The 14,556-nt window shown below is 43.6% G+C and overlaps 1 protein-coding gene across 1 annotated transcript in view; it reads left to right on the top strand.

Annotated features, from left to right (window-relative positions):
• The window catches only part of OTC (ornithine transcarbamylase), a 41,470-nt gene that overhangs the window by 12,784 nt on the left and 14,130 nt on the right, over nucleotides 1-14,556 (top strand). The window contains exons 4-5 of the mRNA XM_050936694.1: nucleotides 819-906; nucleotides 7,072-7,225. Of these exons, the coding sequence (XP_050792651.1) occupies nucleotides 819-906; nucleotides 7,072-7,225 (242 nt within the window). The remainder of the gene's footprint in view (nucleotides 1-818; nucleotides 907-7,071; nucleotides 7,226-14,556) is intronic.

Raw genomic sequence — 14,556 nt, 5'->3', positions numbered from 1 at the left:
GAGATACAATCCTTCCAGCAAAATACACATTTGCAAATAAAGAAAACAAACAAATCTAATCCACTTTCTACCTATTACTTACTATTTGAATAGAAGAGACTTTTTCAGAAGATTGGAGAGTCTGTATACATGTCTGGTCCCTCCCAGACCCCAGAAAGAACAAAGAAAAAACCCAAAAAGCACAAACAAAGGCTTTCCTCCACGGAGATTTGAAAGTACCTTGTCTTCTGATTGGTCCTCTGGTCAGGTGTTCCAGGTTTACTGAGCTAGTTAACCCTTTACAGGTAAAAGAGACATTACCCCTTAACCATCTGTTTATGACAGGCCCATAAGGTAAAATTCACATCAGTACAGAGGCCCAGTACTTAAGTCCCACTTAAAATGGTGCATAGGTCTCATGCCTGCACAGGGGTGAACTTCATCCTTAGGGCCTGATCCTAATCTTCCTTAAATTAGATTTATACAGATGTGTACCTTCACTAGTATCAGTGGCTATAAACTAGTGTGAGAAAAGAATAACCCAGCCCTTAATGTGGGGATTCAGTGATGGTTATTACCATGCATGAACTTGCATGGGTTTTGCCTTGAACATAGGTCTGAAGTGATGTCTAAAGGCCTTTAGGAGGGCTGACTGTACTTGAACGGATTTCACCCTAGAGTGCATTTACCAGTGTTTTGTGAAGTCTGGCATTAAATGTCCCAAACAAGAGGGTGCCTCCCTTACTGCTGTTGTTGTTGCAAATACCTGTTCTCCGGGATTTATTTTTAAATCTCAAGTTGTAACCATTCAGATTGTGTTTTGTTTTTAATCTTTGCAGGGTTTGCTCTCCTTGGGGGACATCCTTGTTTCCTTACAACCCAGGATATACATTTGGGCGTTAACGAGAGTCTCACAGATACAGCATGGTTGGTAAAATATCATAGAATTGTTTTATATATGTGAAAGTGCTAGATCTGGCTGAAATTGGTGAGAAAATGTTGTGGAATAAACACACCAGGTTGGTGATAACTTTTTGCATGATTTTAGACTCCCCAAGTATTTATTTTCCATGAAATTTCAAAGGCACCCAAAATTCTCCACATTTTCCAGTTTGCAAAATTCACTTGTCACCTTTTTGCATTTTTTCCATCCAGTGGAGGTGAATTGAGCCCTTGGATCTCCCCTCCCCACCCCCATTCTATGGGAAGTTGACCGGAGCTTTAAAAACCACCGAAGTGTGAGGCTATTTCTTGCAGATGCTGTCACTTTGCCTCACTCCTCATTAAGCCTTTATTAATGATTCAACCAGTCTGGAGTCTTGTGCTGCTTTCTAAGAAGCCCCTCTGTAGTTTAAGATTAATATGTCAGGGCTCAGATGCTCCAAGGTTAGTACCTTTCAAAAGGTCCTTTCTGCTCCGTCGAAAGACACAGAACCTCAGGCTTGTCAAGCTCAATTCAAGAAACACAATCAGCGAGCTGTGGTTTTTTCTCTTCTGCTGACTATGTTCTTTGTGGTCATTAACTAGAGTGATGGTTTCTCAATACTGCATTGCTTTCCCCTCTGCAATGAAATCCAAGGAAAACATAAGAAAAAGACCAAACTTTTGGACATTTTAGAGTGTCCTTTTCCACCTTCATCTGTTGAAGGAGAGTGGATATGGGGCAGTGATGAAAGAAAGTCAGGCTTGCAGTCTCTTCAGGCTGGATACTTAGCTCACTCTCCTCCTATGTCCCACTAAACGCACAATATTGAAGACACCAGAATATACATTAATTGTAATTAATGTTAACTTGCTTTAGTTAAAGCACCACCCAATGGCTTGCTTTGGTAGCTATAGGTGTAGGTCTCTAGCACCCATTGAATGATAAGAGCTGCAGAGAGAGGCAGCCTAAGCTGTCAGTGAGACACAGTACAGTCTCAGATTCCATCTCTGGGTTGTTCCTTTGTCCTACTTCATCTTCCTTCTATTTGAATGCCAATGCTACAATGGGATTCAGCCTCATTCCCCCAAAGTCACTTTCTTTCTGCACCTAAGAATGTTGCCTCAAATGAAGCTGCTAAAGGAGTTATTGTTATATGCAGGTAGGCCATTCACACTCACCAGACCACATTCATCCCTACTGTAACTCCAGTGACATTAGGAACAGGGAAGTATTACAATAGAAGGGGGACAGCTTCCTCTGCTCTATTAAAGGCAGATGAAGAGCTCCTCCCCCAGCTCAAGAGAGCACTGTTCTCCCAGCCCCTTCCTACCTGCTGTTTTCTCACTGTTTAGCAGTAAAGTGAGAAACATCCTTTAAGAGGGTTTGAAAAGCAAGGAGTAGGAGATAGTTAAGAGGCTTGGGAGAGGGAAAGGGGATCAGATGGACACAAAAATCACAGTGGCAGCCGGGAGATATTTGCCAAAGCTGGAACGTGAAGACCAATTTGATTGAGGCAAAGGTGGGGGAATTTAAAGAGGGACTGGATGTGGTCAGAGCAAAGGTATTTGCAGCTGCACTGTGGATGGACTGAGGTGAGGGTCCATGATGGCAGAGAAGAAAGATTGCAGTAATTCAAGTGAGAATTGTTTACAGTGGGGCTAAAGTTTTTTGCTTAAGGAATGGATGGATTTTGGAGAAGAGCAAGATGTGGTGGCAGCATGAAGGTAGGGGGTCAAAGGAAAGAGAGAAGTGGAAGATGGCTCCAGCCTGCAAACCAAACTGATAGGGAGGGTAGGGAAGCTGGCGAACGTGATAGAGGGAGGAAGAGAGGATGGTTTGGCAGGGAAGATGAGGAGTATAGACTTTGCTGTTAGCAACTGGTTCCAGGGATGAGGTGGGGGAAAGGGTGAGAGTACCCCCCCCCACTTAAGAGAGCCATCCCCAGGCAATACCGCACCAGAAAAACACAGACCTTGTATTTAATTTGGAGGCTGTTGGTCATTTACTGACCTCACAGGCAGGCTGCTCTACATTAGGGAGACCAGATGTCCCGATTTTGGGGTCTTTTTCTTACATAGGGTCCTTTAACCCCACCACCCCCATCCCGATTTTTCACATTTGCTGTCTGGTCACCCTACTCTACATAACAAAGATGTTCTGATAGATACAGTGGGCCTGCTACTGCTCTGAATGAAGTCAATAGCAAAGTCCTTTTTGACTTCCCCAGAAGCAGGACTGAGCCATTCACACAAAGAACAAATGAAAAATTGCGAGTCACCTCCCTAGTAATGCTTTTGCATGTTTTATTAGCATATAGGTAGGTACCAATATAGAAGCCTAGTTCAAGGAGCATGAAAATAAACAGACAATAAAAAACAAGGACTACTGGAGTTTTAACAAGTCTGGAGAGTATTTCAAATAATTACAGCTTCATACCTATGGCTCCAAAGGCTTAGAAATAGTGGAGGCTGAGGCTTAATGTAAAGGGGGATAGAGGGCTATAAAAGGCCCACAGGTTTTATTATAGTTGAAATACAGCCCCGGTGCAGGTCGGGGTTTGTCAGTGTTTCCACTGAGAACACATTTTAGTGACTTGTAATTTGGCCATAACAAAGCTCCTCTGTGCTGTGTAATAGCTCTTAAAGACATACACTTACACAATAACAGAGTTCTAGCCTATGAAGGGTCTTTAACACTTTCACTGCTGCTTAGTGTGTCTGGGTATCAGGCAAACTGAAACACTGGCAGCATGTACCTGCTATGCCATATTCTTCTACTGTGACATCAGTGCATGCCAGCACACATCACGGCAGCACAGATGCTGAGCTGTGGCAGTGGCATTGAAGCAGTCAGTCTTTAAACTTGATAGTCCACAGATATTATCAGGGGTCAATTCCTACATTTGTAAGGGATAGGCTTGCGCCCTTGACCTACCCACCACTTATACAAGAACAAATATACCCCAAAGCCATATTAACAACCCCACTAGTGACGTGGTAGCATTGAATTAGAAGATTAAACCATTTATTCAATAAGCATTTTTAAATAATAGGGATATACATTTTGGATAGAAACTATTCCCTATCTCCTTGGTTCTTTGGGAGCTGTTACATGAGTCTGCACTATTGCCAGACCCAGTGCAGATTAGCTTCAAAATCACAAGATTTTAAAAAAATAACTGTGGAGTTTTTTTTCTTTGCCTTTTGGTTTTTAATCCTTCAAGGTGCACTTGGGTCACATTTTCAAGCTTTCCTCCACACCCATCAGGGCTAGAAACTTAAAGTTTAAAATAAAGTTGAGGTTCACACATAATCACGTATCTGGAGGCTAAGAAAAACACCAGACATCTCAAAACTCACAAAAATCATAAGAGTTACATTGAGTTAGTATCAACATAGGAATCCTGGTTACTTCCCCAGATACAGGGTAACCACTGATAGTCAGCCCCAGAGTCACGGACCTTGTTCCTCCAATTGTCTTCAGAAACTCAGATACCCTAATTGGCCCAAGCTTCTCTCAAGATGATTCCGATTCAGTCCAAGTCTCTCTTTCTGGGCAAACCCAGCTGTCTGCTATTTCTTTCTTTCAAATTAGCTTCAGTCTGATTCAGCTATGAGTGAACCTGGTCTTCTCTCAGGCTGGCTCCAGCTTCCTGGTGACTTCACTCTGGTCTAGATTCTAACAGGACCTTCAGTTCTCAGTTGGGCTTTCTAGCAGTATAATAAAGGTTTGTTTGACACCATAATGTTGGTAAGAGACTGACCTTTATTTCCTGGCTCCAGTTCTGTGACATGAGTCAGGGTTACAAAAGGTGATACCTTAATCGTAAGGCACATGGTCAGTATTCACTGATTCCAGTACTCACTGCAGTAGCTATCTTTTCAACAGGTTAGGCAAGAAATCTAGCATCAGGCCATGTTATGGCTGAGTTCCCTGTAACTACCTTACATTGAAAGGGATCCATCTTTTGGAAGCTCTTTATCAGTCATATGATGACTAGTTTGGATAAAACCACATTTCCCCTAAATACACATCCAAGGTAGATTAAACAAAAGTAACGCCTTTATAACTTGTAGCTAGAAAAAAATAATGGCACAGACGTCAACCTTACAGATTATCCTGTTCAGTTCTTCCTCTTTACCTGTATAGGTGGCATCAATGATTTCCCTTAATGGGAATCTTATCTGAATAAGGAATGTTTGACTTCAGTTGGAACAACAATATAATTGACTTCAATGAGAGACCCGCTGGTGTAAGGACTCTGACACTGGGACCTATCTTTCCAGAGGAGATGTAAGAATCCATCATGGCAAGTCAGCAATCCACCAATTGTAAGAGCATTCCTGTGACACTGTAGGGCCTGCCTTGCAACTGTGGGTGCCTTACATGCTATGCTGCTGGGGTTCCCAGATCTGATGCCAACAGGTAACACCCTGGCTCCCACTGCTCAGTTCCTTTTTGCAGAGTGACTCCAACACCCTCCCAGACCTGAATTTCCCCAATAACATCTGCCCTGCAGTGTCCAGCCCTCTCACTGAACCCTTACAGAAGTTGTTAAAGTTTGTTGCTCCTTTAAAGTGACAATACACTGCAGCCTTTTAATTTAACTTGGGTTAACACACCCTGCACCGAATTGGTTTATAGTAAAAGTAAAACAAGTTTATTTAAGAAAAGGACATAGGTTTAAGTGATACCAAGTATAACGAATAAAGATAGGTTACATGCAAACAAAAATAAAAATATGCTTCTATGACTAAAACCTTATTTATCTAATTAGACTCTCTTGTTCAAAGAAGTGTTTCTCACTAAGTCTCTTTTCCAGCATAGCTGACCAGAACCCTTTACAGAGCTCAGTTCCTTTGTTTCTTAGGTGAAAGATGCCAGAATGGCCTTTTCTCTCTCTTTATATCCTCCCAGAGTTCAATGGGGCTGCTTCAGGAGCCAGGGAGCCTTGTTGGGAGCTCAGCTTGCTGTGTCCATCAGGGAGCTGACACCATATTCATTTTTGCAGTCTCCTGCCCCAGTTGTGATAGTTAAGAGGCTATCTCCCCAGCTCACTAGTTTGATGGCTTTGTTTCCCTCTTCTGTAAATGTAGCTTCATTGTCTCTGACAGACGACCAGGCTGGGCAGACAAGCAAATACACATTCCTCTTTTTAGGGCAGACTGGGCATATGCACTGCTTGCCAAACACGTTTTAAGAACTAATTCTAGTGCATATTTATAACTATTTGTACACATCCTGCACATACACCACACAATGATTTTCGGGACCAGTGTGAAACTAATTTGTGTATGATACCTTACATGACACTTTTTAGGTACAGATTATGACAACTGTGGGAGATGCAGTGAGTATGCCAGGCCTGACAAGAGTTGCTGACAGAGTAATGAACCACCAGTGGCCTCTGTGTCACAGTTCCATACCCTTCTGTTCACAGTTTTGCCTATTTGGTTTAAGATGCTACTAGAGAACATTAAAACATACAAAATAATTCAAAAGAATAATACTTGAGGCCTGATTACTTCCACAAAAGCACAGAATTGCAAAGCTAAGCCTCCGATTTCATGCTAGATTTGCCTAAAAATATCCATATGATATAGAAAATGCAGTGCTCTCATAGTAGACACATCCCTGAATCCCTACTTCCAAGGCACAAAACCATGAGCTGTAGCTAGAGTGCCAGTAATGAATGCCAAATGTCTTTATCCTTATCATTTAATTTAGAACCTTGATGCCACTTTAATAGTGTTACTGTGTGTGTCACAAAATATAATTATTTATATATGTTACACATTAGGATGGTACTGTTGTTCTTTATTCCTTTTGAGTTATCGAATCCCTATAATTTTATATTATCAAACAATCGCCTCTGTTACCTGCACATTTATTAATGTTGCATCATTAGTTCTGCTTTAGTGACAATCAAAAATGAAATAGAAAATCATTGAATGGGGTTGTGTGTGGAGCAAGAATTTCCTTTCACTTCTTACAGCTTGTTAAATGTCTGCATTTTAGTGGATTATGCAGGCATAGTATATTATTCAGGCAACTGGAAAAAATTTATTCATTACCACCACTTATTAATATTTATACATTGCACATTGAAGAATAAAGTAGCAATATATTTATGATGTTTGACTTTGATATCTTTTGCTTTACCTTAGGGTGCTGTCTAGCTTGACAAATGCAGTCTTGGCCCGGGTTTATAAACAATCTGATTTGGACCTGTTGGCAAAAGAAGCCTCAATCCCAATAGTCAATGGATTGTCTGATTCATACCATCCTATCCAGATTTTAGCTGATTACCTTACACTCCAGGTAATAATACCCTTCTCTTTATAATAACACAGCTCTTAGAAAACTAATCAGTCTTGCTAAATATTGGGAAAAGTCCTATTCCAAGCAGTTTATCCTTAGATATTTTGAGATGGAACTGATAAGTAATTTGGAATATGTGTTGATTATAGAGGCCTCCATCAGACAATACACTTTAAGCAGCTGAGTAGTCCCATCAGTTTATGTAGGAATGAAGTTAAGATTATAATTAAATTACATGCTGAATTGAGCCCATGATGCAAAAAAAAAATGTGCAGGGTGCTTTACAGATTAAGATAATGGTGAGGTCCTGTCCCCATTGAAGTCAATGAGAGATTTGCCATGGAGCCAGTGTTTCATTCTGAAGTCCTTGCCCTAACCTGTTTATAGTTGAGACTGAGACCTTGTCTATATTAGAAAGGTAAATCCTTAATGAGGATACATTAAATCTTGCTTATATTTAATAATTGGAGATATACCTATCTCCTAGAACTGGAAGGGACCTTGAAAGGTCATTGAGTCCAGCCCCCTGCCTTCACTAGCAGGACCAAGTACTGATTTATGCCCCAGATCCCTAAGTGACCCCCTCAAGGACTGAACTCACAACCTTGGGTTTAGCAGACCAATGCTCAAACCACTGAGATATCCCTTCCCCCATATATTGAGAGGGAATGAATTAGGATCATATTTTGTTGTTCTGATTTTAATATGGTATTTTATGTGACAACTAAATAACATTGTACACATACAGGGCCAGATCCTCAGCCGATGCAAATCAATGTACATTTACTGAAGTTAATAGAGCTATGCCAATTTACAAACAGGTAAAGAACTGGCTTATAAAATTCATTAGTACATTGTAGGGCTGGATGAAAATTTTGGCAAATGCTTCCTTACTTTCTGAATTAATAGAAACTACTTTGTATGGATGTGATTGAGAGACAACTAAGGGGGGAATATGATAGAAATCTATAAAATCATGACTGGTGTGGAGAAAGTAAATAAGGAAATGTCATTTACTCCTTCTCATAACACAAGAACGAGGGGTCACTAAATGAAATTAATAGGCAACAAGTTTAAAATAAACAAAAGGAAGTATTTCTTCACGCAATGCACAATTCACCTGTGGAACACCTTGCCAAAGGATGTTGTGAATGCCAAGACTATAACAGGGTTCAAAAAAGAACTAGATAAGTTCATGGAGGATAGGCTCATCAGTGGTTTTAGCCAGGATGGGCATGGATGGTGTCCCTAGCCTCTGTTTGCCAGAAGTGGGGAATGGGCGATGGGATGGATCACTTGATGCTTACCTGTTCTGTTCATTCCCTCTGGGGCACCTGGCTTTAGCCACTGTTGGCAGACAAGATACTGGGCTATATGGACCTTTGGTCTGACCCAGTAAGGCCCTTCTTATGTTCTTATCCATTTCCTAGATCATTCAGTCATCTCTCAGTCTGTGAAGGCCTAACTGTAGGAGAGTATGTGGCAAATACCCTGAATGAGAGGGAGAAAAAATTATTCATGCAGGAAACTTTACATGCTGTCAGGCTCATTCCTTTAGTGCAGTGATACTCGGACCTCAGTAGTTCAGGAGCCAAGTTAGTAATCAACATTACCCAAAAAAGCCCCAGTAGTGTGAATTCATTGTTACATTTACTATGGTACTATGTATTCATATTTAAACAGTATGACAGGGGAAATATTTCATTTTTATATTGATGTATATTATTCTCACAGCAAATTGACTGATCAAGTATTACTATTTTATCAACTACAATTGGTTAATAACATAGTAAAAGCATTCTGCCTGGTTAATAATTAAGTCACACTGTTTTAATATGTGCTGCAAAGATCCACAGGAGACATGTTATGTGCTGTTTACAACTCAGGAGCCTCAGTCTGAGTATCACTGCTTTAGCATAAATGATTCCTTCTACATTTGATGACCCTGTTTTTGTTGGAAGTCATCTTCAGCTATAAAAGTGAGGGGACACCAAGTCTTTATGGAACAGAGGTAACCTTGGGACGGAAATGAGTCATCCTCAGAATGAGGAACACTTGAGAGAGATGCATTCAGCTGGCCTTTGTGTGCAGCTTAATTTATGTAAGGCAGTGAGTCATAACTAGAACTTTGGAAATGATAAAAAGTCATTTGTTTCATTTAAATGCTGAGTGTAATTGTAAAACAGTTTCATCCGGGCTCTTATTTTTTGTCTTATAAACACTCTACCTATTAGCACTTATTTTCCCACCAGAGATTAGCAAATTTTCAATAGTCATATATGACTCATATGTTTTATGTAACGGTATTTATATTCCCTACTTACCAGCTACGCTGCCACTCACTACTACACTGTCACCTGTACTCTGGGATGCCTTTCTGATGGAGCTTAGAGAGCACGCAGTATTAACTTCCATGTTTCTTTCTGACTTCAGGTCTGTGGTTTGGAGAGAAAAATATGACACATAGGTAGCTGGTTCCTGACTTCCATCGCTCTGCACAGCCCTGCCGAGTTTTTCTGGGAGAGGTTAGAGCAGAGGTGGGAAAACTATGGCCCGTGGGCCACGTCCTGCCTGCGGGATCGTCCTGTCCGACCCTTGAGCTCCTGGCCCCTCCCCCACAGCTATGCTGCCGTGTGGGCAGCGCTTTGGGCACTGGGGCTGCGAGCTCCTGCTGAGCAGCACAGCAGCATGTCTAGCTCTGGCCTGGCAGCACGCCTGCCAGACATGCTGCTCTGAGCAGCATGGTAAGGTGGCTGGGGCTGGGGGTGGGGGGTGGGGTTGGATAAGAGGTGAGTCCCAGTGGGCCGTCAGGGAGCAAGGGGGTGGTTGGATGGGGCAGAGGTTCTGCCGGGGGGGAGGGCAGTCAGGGGATGGGGAATGGGGGGGTTGGATAGGCGTGGGGTCCTGGAAGGCTGGGCAGGGGGTGTGGATAGGAGTTGGGTGACTGGGAGCAGAGGGATTGGATAGGGGCTGGGGCCTCGGGGGGTGGTTAGGGGCGGGGGTCTCAGTAGGGGGCAGTTAGGGGACAAGGAGCTGGGGGAGTTGGATGGGTTGGAGGTTCTGAGGGGGGCAGTGAGGGAGTGTCATAAACAGATAGCTAAGGGTTAATGTCTCTTTCACCTGGAAAGGGGTAACAAAAAACACCTGACCAGAGGACCAATCAGGAAACAAGACTTTTTCAAATCTGGGTGGAGGGAAGTTTTGGGTGCGAGTTCTTTGTTCTTTGTCTTGGGTCTGACCCTCTCGACTCTGAGAGTGATTTTTCTATCTCCTGGCTTTCTAATCTTCTGTTTCCAAGTTGTAAGTACAAGGATAGCAAGACAATAGGTTTATATTGTTTTCTTTTGTATTTACATGTGTGTAGTTGCTGGAATGTGTTAAATTGTATTCTTTTGGAATAAGGCTGTTTATTCACTTTTTTTTCTTAAGCAATTGACCCTGTATATTTTCACCTTATACAGAGACTATTTTTAATCTATTTTTCTTTCTTTTTATAAAGCTTTCTTTTAAGACCTGTTGGAGTTTTTCTTTAGTGGGGACTTCAAGGAATTGAGTCTGCAGCTCACCAGGGAATTGGTGGGAGGAAGAAGTCAGGGGGAAAATCTCTTTGTGTTAGATTTACTAAGCCTGACTTTGCATACCCTCTGGGTGAGGGAGGGAGAGAGATTAGCTCTCTCGGTACTTGTGTTTCCAGGACTGGAAGCAGGGAATCTCTTAGGGTCGTCCAGGGAGGGGAGCCTGGGAGGAAGTAACAAGGAAACAAGGGGAGGAGGTTATTTCCCTTTGTTGTAAGACTCAAGGCATCTGAGTCTGGGGGTCCCCCAGGGAAGGTTTTGGGGAGACCACAGTGAGCTAGGCTGGTGGCAGCTTTACCAGGTCCAAGCTGGTAACTAAGCTTGGAGGTTTTCATGTTAACACCCTTATTTTGGACGCTAAGGTCCAGATCAGGGAAAAAATGTTATGACGGGGTGGGAAGTGGGAGGGGGCTGTTTGGGGGGCACAGCCTTCCCTACCTGGCCCTCCATACAGTTTTGCTACCCCAGTGTGGCGCTCGGGGCAAAAAGTTTGCCCATCCCTGGGTTAGAGGTAGATAGATGAGATGAGATTTTGTGTTTTGCCTCTAAGCGGTGTAGTACACAGCTTGCAGCCTAGGGGGAGTGTGAGCTAAGCCATTTTAGTACTCTCCTGATTCTGGACTGTTCTGCATCCATCCACATTTTTTAAACAAGTCTGGAGGCCTGCTTATGTTACTTCACCCTTACTGGGCTGCCCAAAATGTAGACCCACCTTGATACACCCCTGCCAACCCCAACCTCTCCACCACTTCCTCCATACCAAGGTTTGCAAGAGGTTCTTCAGAAGGCAGACTCACCACTGTCTCCCACATTGCCTGTGGCAGGTGAATCTTCCCCCAGCCAGACCGGGGACTTTTGGCCTCCTCCCCTTATATTGCTCTGGCCCTTTTACCCAGAATAAAAGAGGTGGAGCATGGATAAAAATCTCACCCACAGACTATTGGTGGTGGCTACCCACATAGCCTCTTTTCTTCTCTGTCTGGCACTTCTGCTGTGGAATTTCCTTGGTTTTGTTCTCTCATGCACCAGACAGTAGCGGGGAACATATTGGCATATTGTGTACCGTGTTGTGGTTGCAAAAAACAGTATTTTAATAACTCTATGAATTTCACCAGTTCCAAGAATAGCGGTAGGATATCACACCTAGCATGCTCCTAGTTATTTTTAAAATCAGCTAAAATGGCATTTTTGTGATATCTGAATTGATAGGCTGTGTACATATGAAATTTGTTGGACAGATGTACACGCAAAATGCAATAGAAACAGAGAAACATTAAAGTAAGTGCGTATCTAAACAAGTCTAACTTCAGGAAGGTTTTTTGTTTAATAACATCTATTACCTCAGCTTTATAAATATTTTTCTGCAATTTCTCCTTTGTCAGTATGCCATCAGAATTCCTCCAACAGAGGACTGACTTTTCTTTTTTCTGTGTGTGCCAGTGGATCTCCATTTTCCCCAAATCTCTGCATGCTTTAACATCATTTTACTCTTCTCTGTTATAATTCCAGTTAATTTGTTCTTCTTTTTTACACTTTTGCTATACTCATTTAAGCACACATACTCCAGACAATGCTTCTTGTTTACTTTTAGAGCTTTCTCTATTCCTGTCCTGTGTACAGAGCACTGCATTTCTGACAGGCTGAGTTGTTCTCCAGTTACGAAGACTGTGTTCAGGTGCCTCCGATTCAGTGTCTTCTTATTCTCTAGCCATTGCCTGACTAACCTGGAGTTCTCACACATTGACTCTGTGAGACAGCTTTCCCTTTTCCAGTGCTCAGCTTTAACTCTGTCACCTAGAATAGGCATTGTGCAATGAAGTGGTTTTTTTCTTGCCACAACTATGACCTTCTTTTCCAATCAGTTGGTGAGCTGAGTATCCTCCTAGGCAGTGATGAGCTGCCAAAATATTAACAACAATTTCCCTCCTCCTCACCTCACGAGGGGGTTGTGCCCCCCTTGGGGGTCATGCCCCATCCAACCCCCCACGTTCCTTGACACCCCCCCCGGGACCCCTGATCCATCCCCCCCTTTCCCTGTCCCCTGACTGCCCCTTGCAGCCCCATCCAACCCCTCCTCTCATTCTTGATGCCCCCCCGGGACCTCTGCCCCATCCAACCACCCCTTTTCTCTGTCCCTGACTGCCCCCACCACCTCATCCAACCCCTGCTCCTTCCTGACTGCCCCCCAGGACCCTTGCCCCCATTCAATCCCCCTGTACCCTGCCCTCTGACTGCCCCAACCCCTATCCATCCCCCCACAACCCACCGAACACCCGCTCCCTGCCCCCTTATCACACTGTCTGGGGCTGGGACTGGGTCTGCTCTGCCGGGACCGCGACTGGCGCCGTGGGACCCAACTCCCCAGGCAGGGCCAGAGCCGCTCAGCTGGCCCCGGGACCAGCGCCACAGGATCCGACTCCCTGGGCCGGGTCGGGCTGGAGCCACTCAGCTGGCACCGGGACCAGCACCGCAGTATCCGATTCCCCGAGTCGACCCGGAGCTGCTCGGCTGGGACCAGCCCGAGCCAGGGGTGCTTAGCCGGGACCAGGCTGGGGCGCTCAGCTGGGGCCAGGGGGAGCTGGACTGGGCTACGTGCGCGCCGTCATGCCCCCCCGGCTGCTTACCTGCCTGTCTCTTGTTTCAGGCTTCCCGTGAACATCTGATTCGTGGGAAGCAGGGGAGGGGGAGGAGAAGGAGGGTGGAGCATTCAGGGGAGAGAGGGAGGTGAGCTGGGGCCCAGTGGACAGCTGCCCAAGCCTTTGTTAAATTTAAAAGCTTTTTAGAACCGGTTGTCCTGGAACAACCGGTTCTAAACAGGTTTCTAAATTTAACAACCGGTTCCTGTGAACCGGTGAGAACCGGCTGGAGCTCACCACTGCTCCTAGATATAGTTATGACCCACCAGATCTTCTGCAAGTGTTTTGAGACCCAATTTTGGGTGTTCTTGAGACCTGGCCTTTTAGGACTATCAGCTTGTATGCCTTTAGCGTACACACAGATTTTCCATTCTTTTTCATGCTTAAGGCCCATGATTGTCACTTCCATAGTTCAGCCAATGCTTAACACTCTTAAATATAAGCTCTGGCTTATTAAGGGTTGTTCTGTGATGCTTGACCGATGAACAATTTTGCACAATTTAGATCTTGATCACTCTGTCCAGGTCAGCTGACATATGTGTGGGTCAGTTTGTCAATGCCTCACTTGGTTCTTTTATCTCTCGTCTGAAGTTAAATGTTTCCTATACCTCAATCCTTTTTGGAGAGAGGTGGTCAGGCACAAAGCTCACTCTTTCTCAAAGCGATCCTCACCTTTGCTAGCTGGTTAGTTGACCAGATACATAAATGTCATTGACCTCTTTGTCCACAGAGTAGCAGAAGTGAAACTTGGAATTTCAATATCAAGTACAGCTGACAGATTTCGGAGCCTGCTTGTCTATTTCTGCCATTGCTGAGTGACTGCTCTATCCTCATAGATAGTGAATGCTGGGCACGTCAGGAAATACAAATACCATGCTGCTTTTTAATTTTTGTTTGTTATCACTCTATTATCTTCCTAGTTTTGACTTTGTTTTCTTTCAGAACCTTACATAACATGGTCCTTCTCCCCCTTTAAGTTTTCTATACCTTTGTTATTGTAGACTTTATGAGAAGCTCCTCTTTAAGTATTTTCAATAGCATGAGTTGTTGCACTGTAGTGCCAATCAAAGACAGCTGCCATATGGTCCCAGTTAGCTTCTTTTGCCATAAACTATGTGGC

This window comes from Gopherus flavomarginatus, chromosome 1 (genome assembly GCF_025201925.1).
Source record: "Gopherus flavomarginatus isolate rGopFla2 chromosome 1, rGopFla2.mat.asm, whole genome shotgun sequence".
NCBI lineage: Eukaryota > Metazoa > Chordata > Testudines > Testudinidae > Gopherus > Gopherus flavomarginatus.
This window is presented reverse-complemented; position numbering and strand designations above follow the sequence as displayed.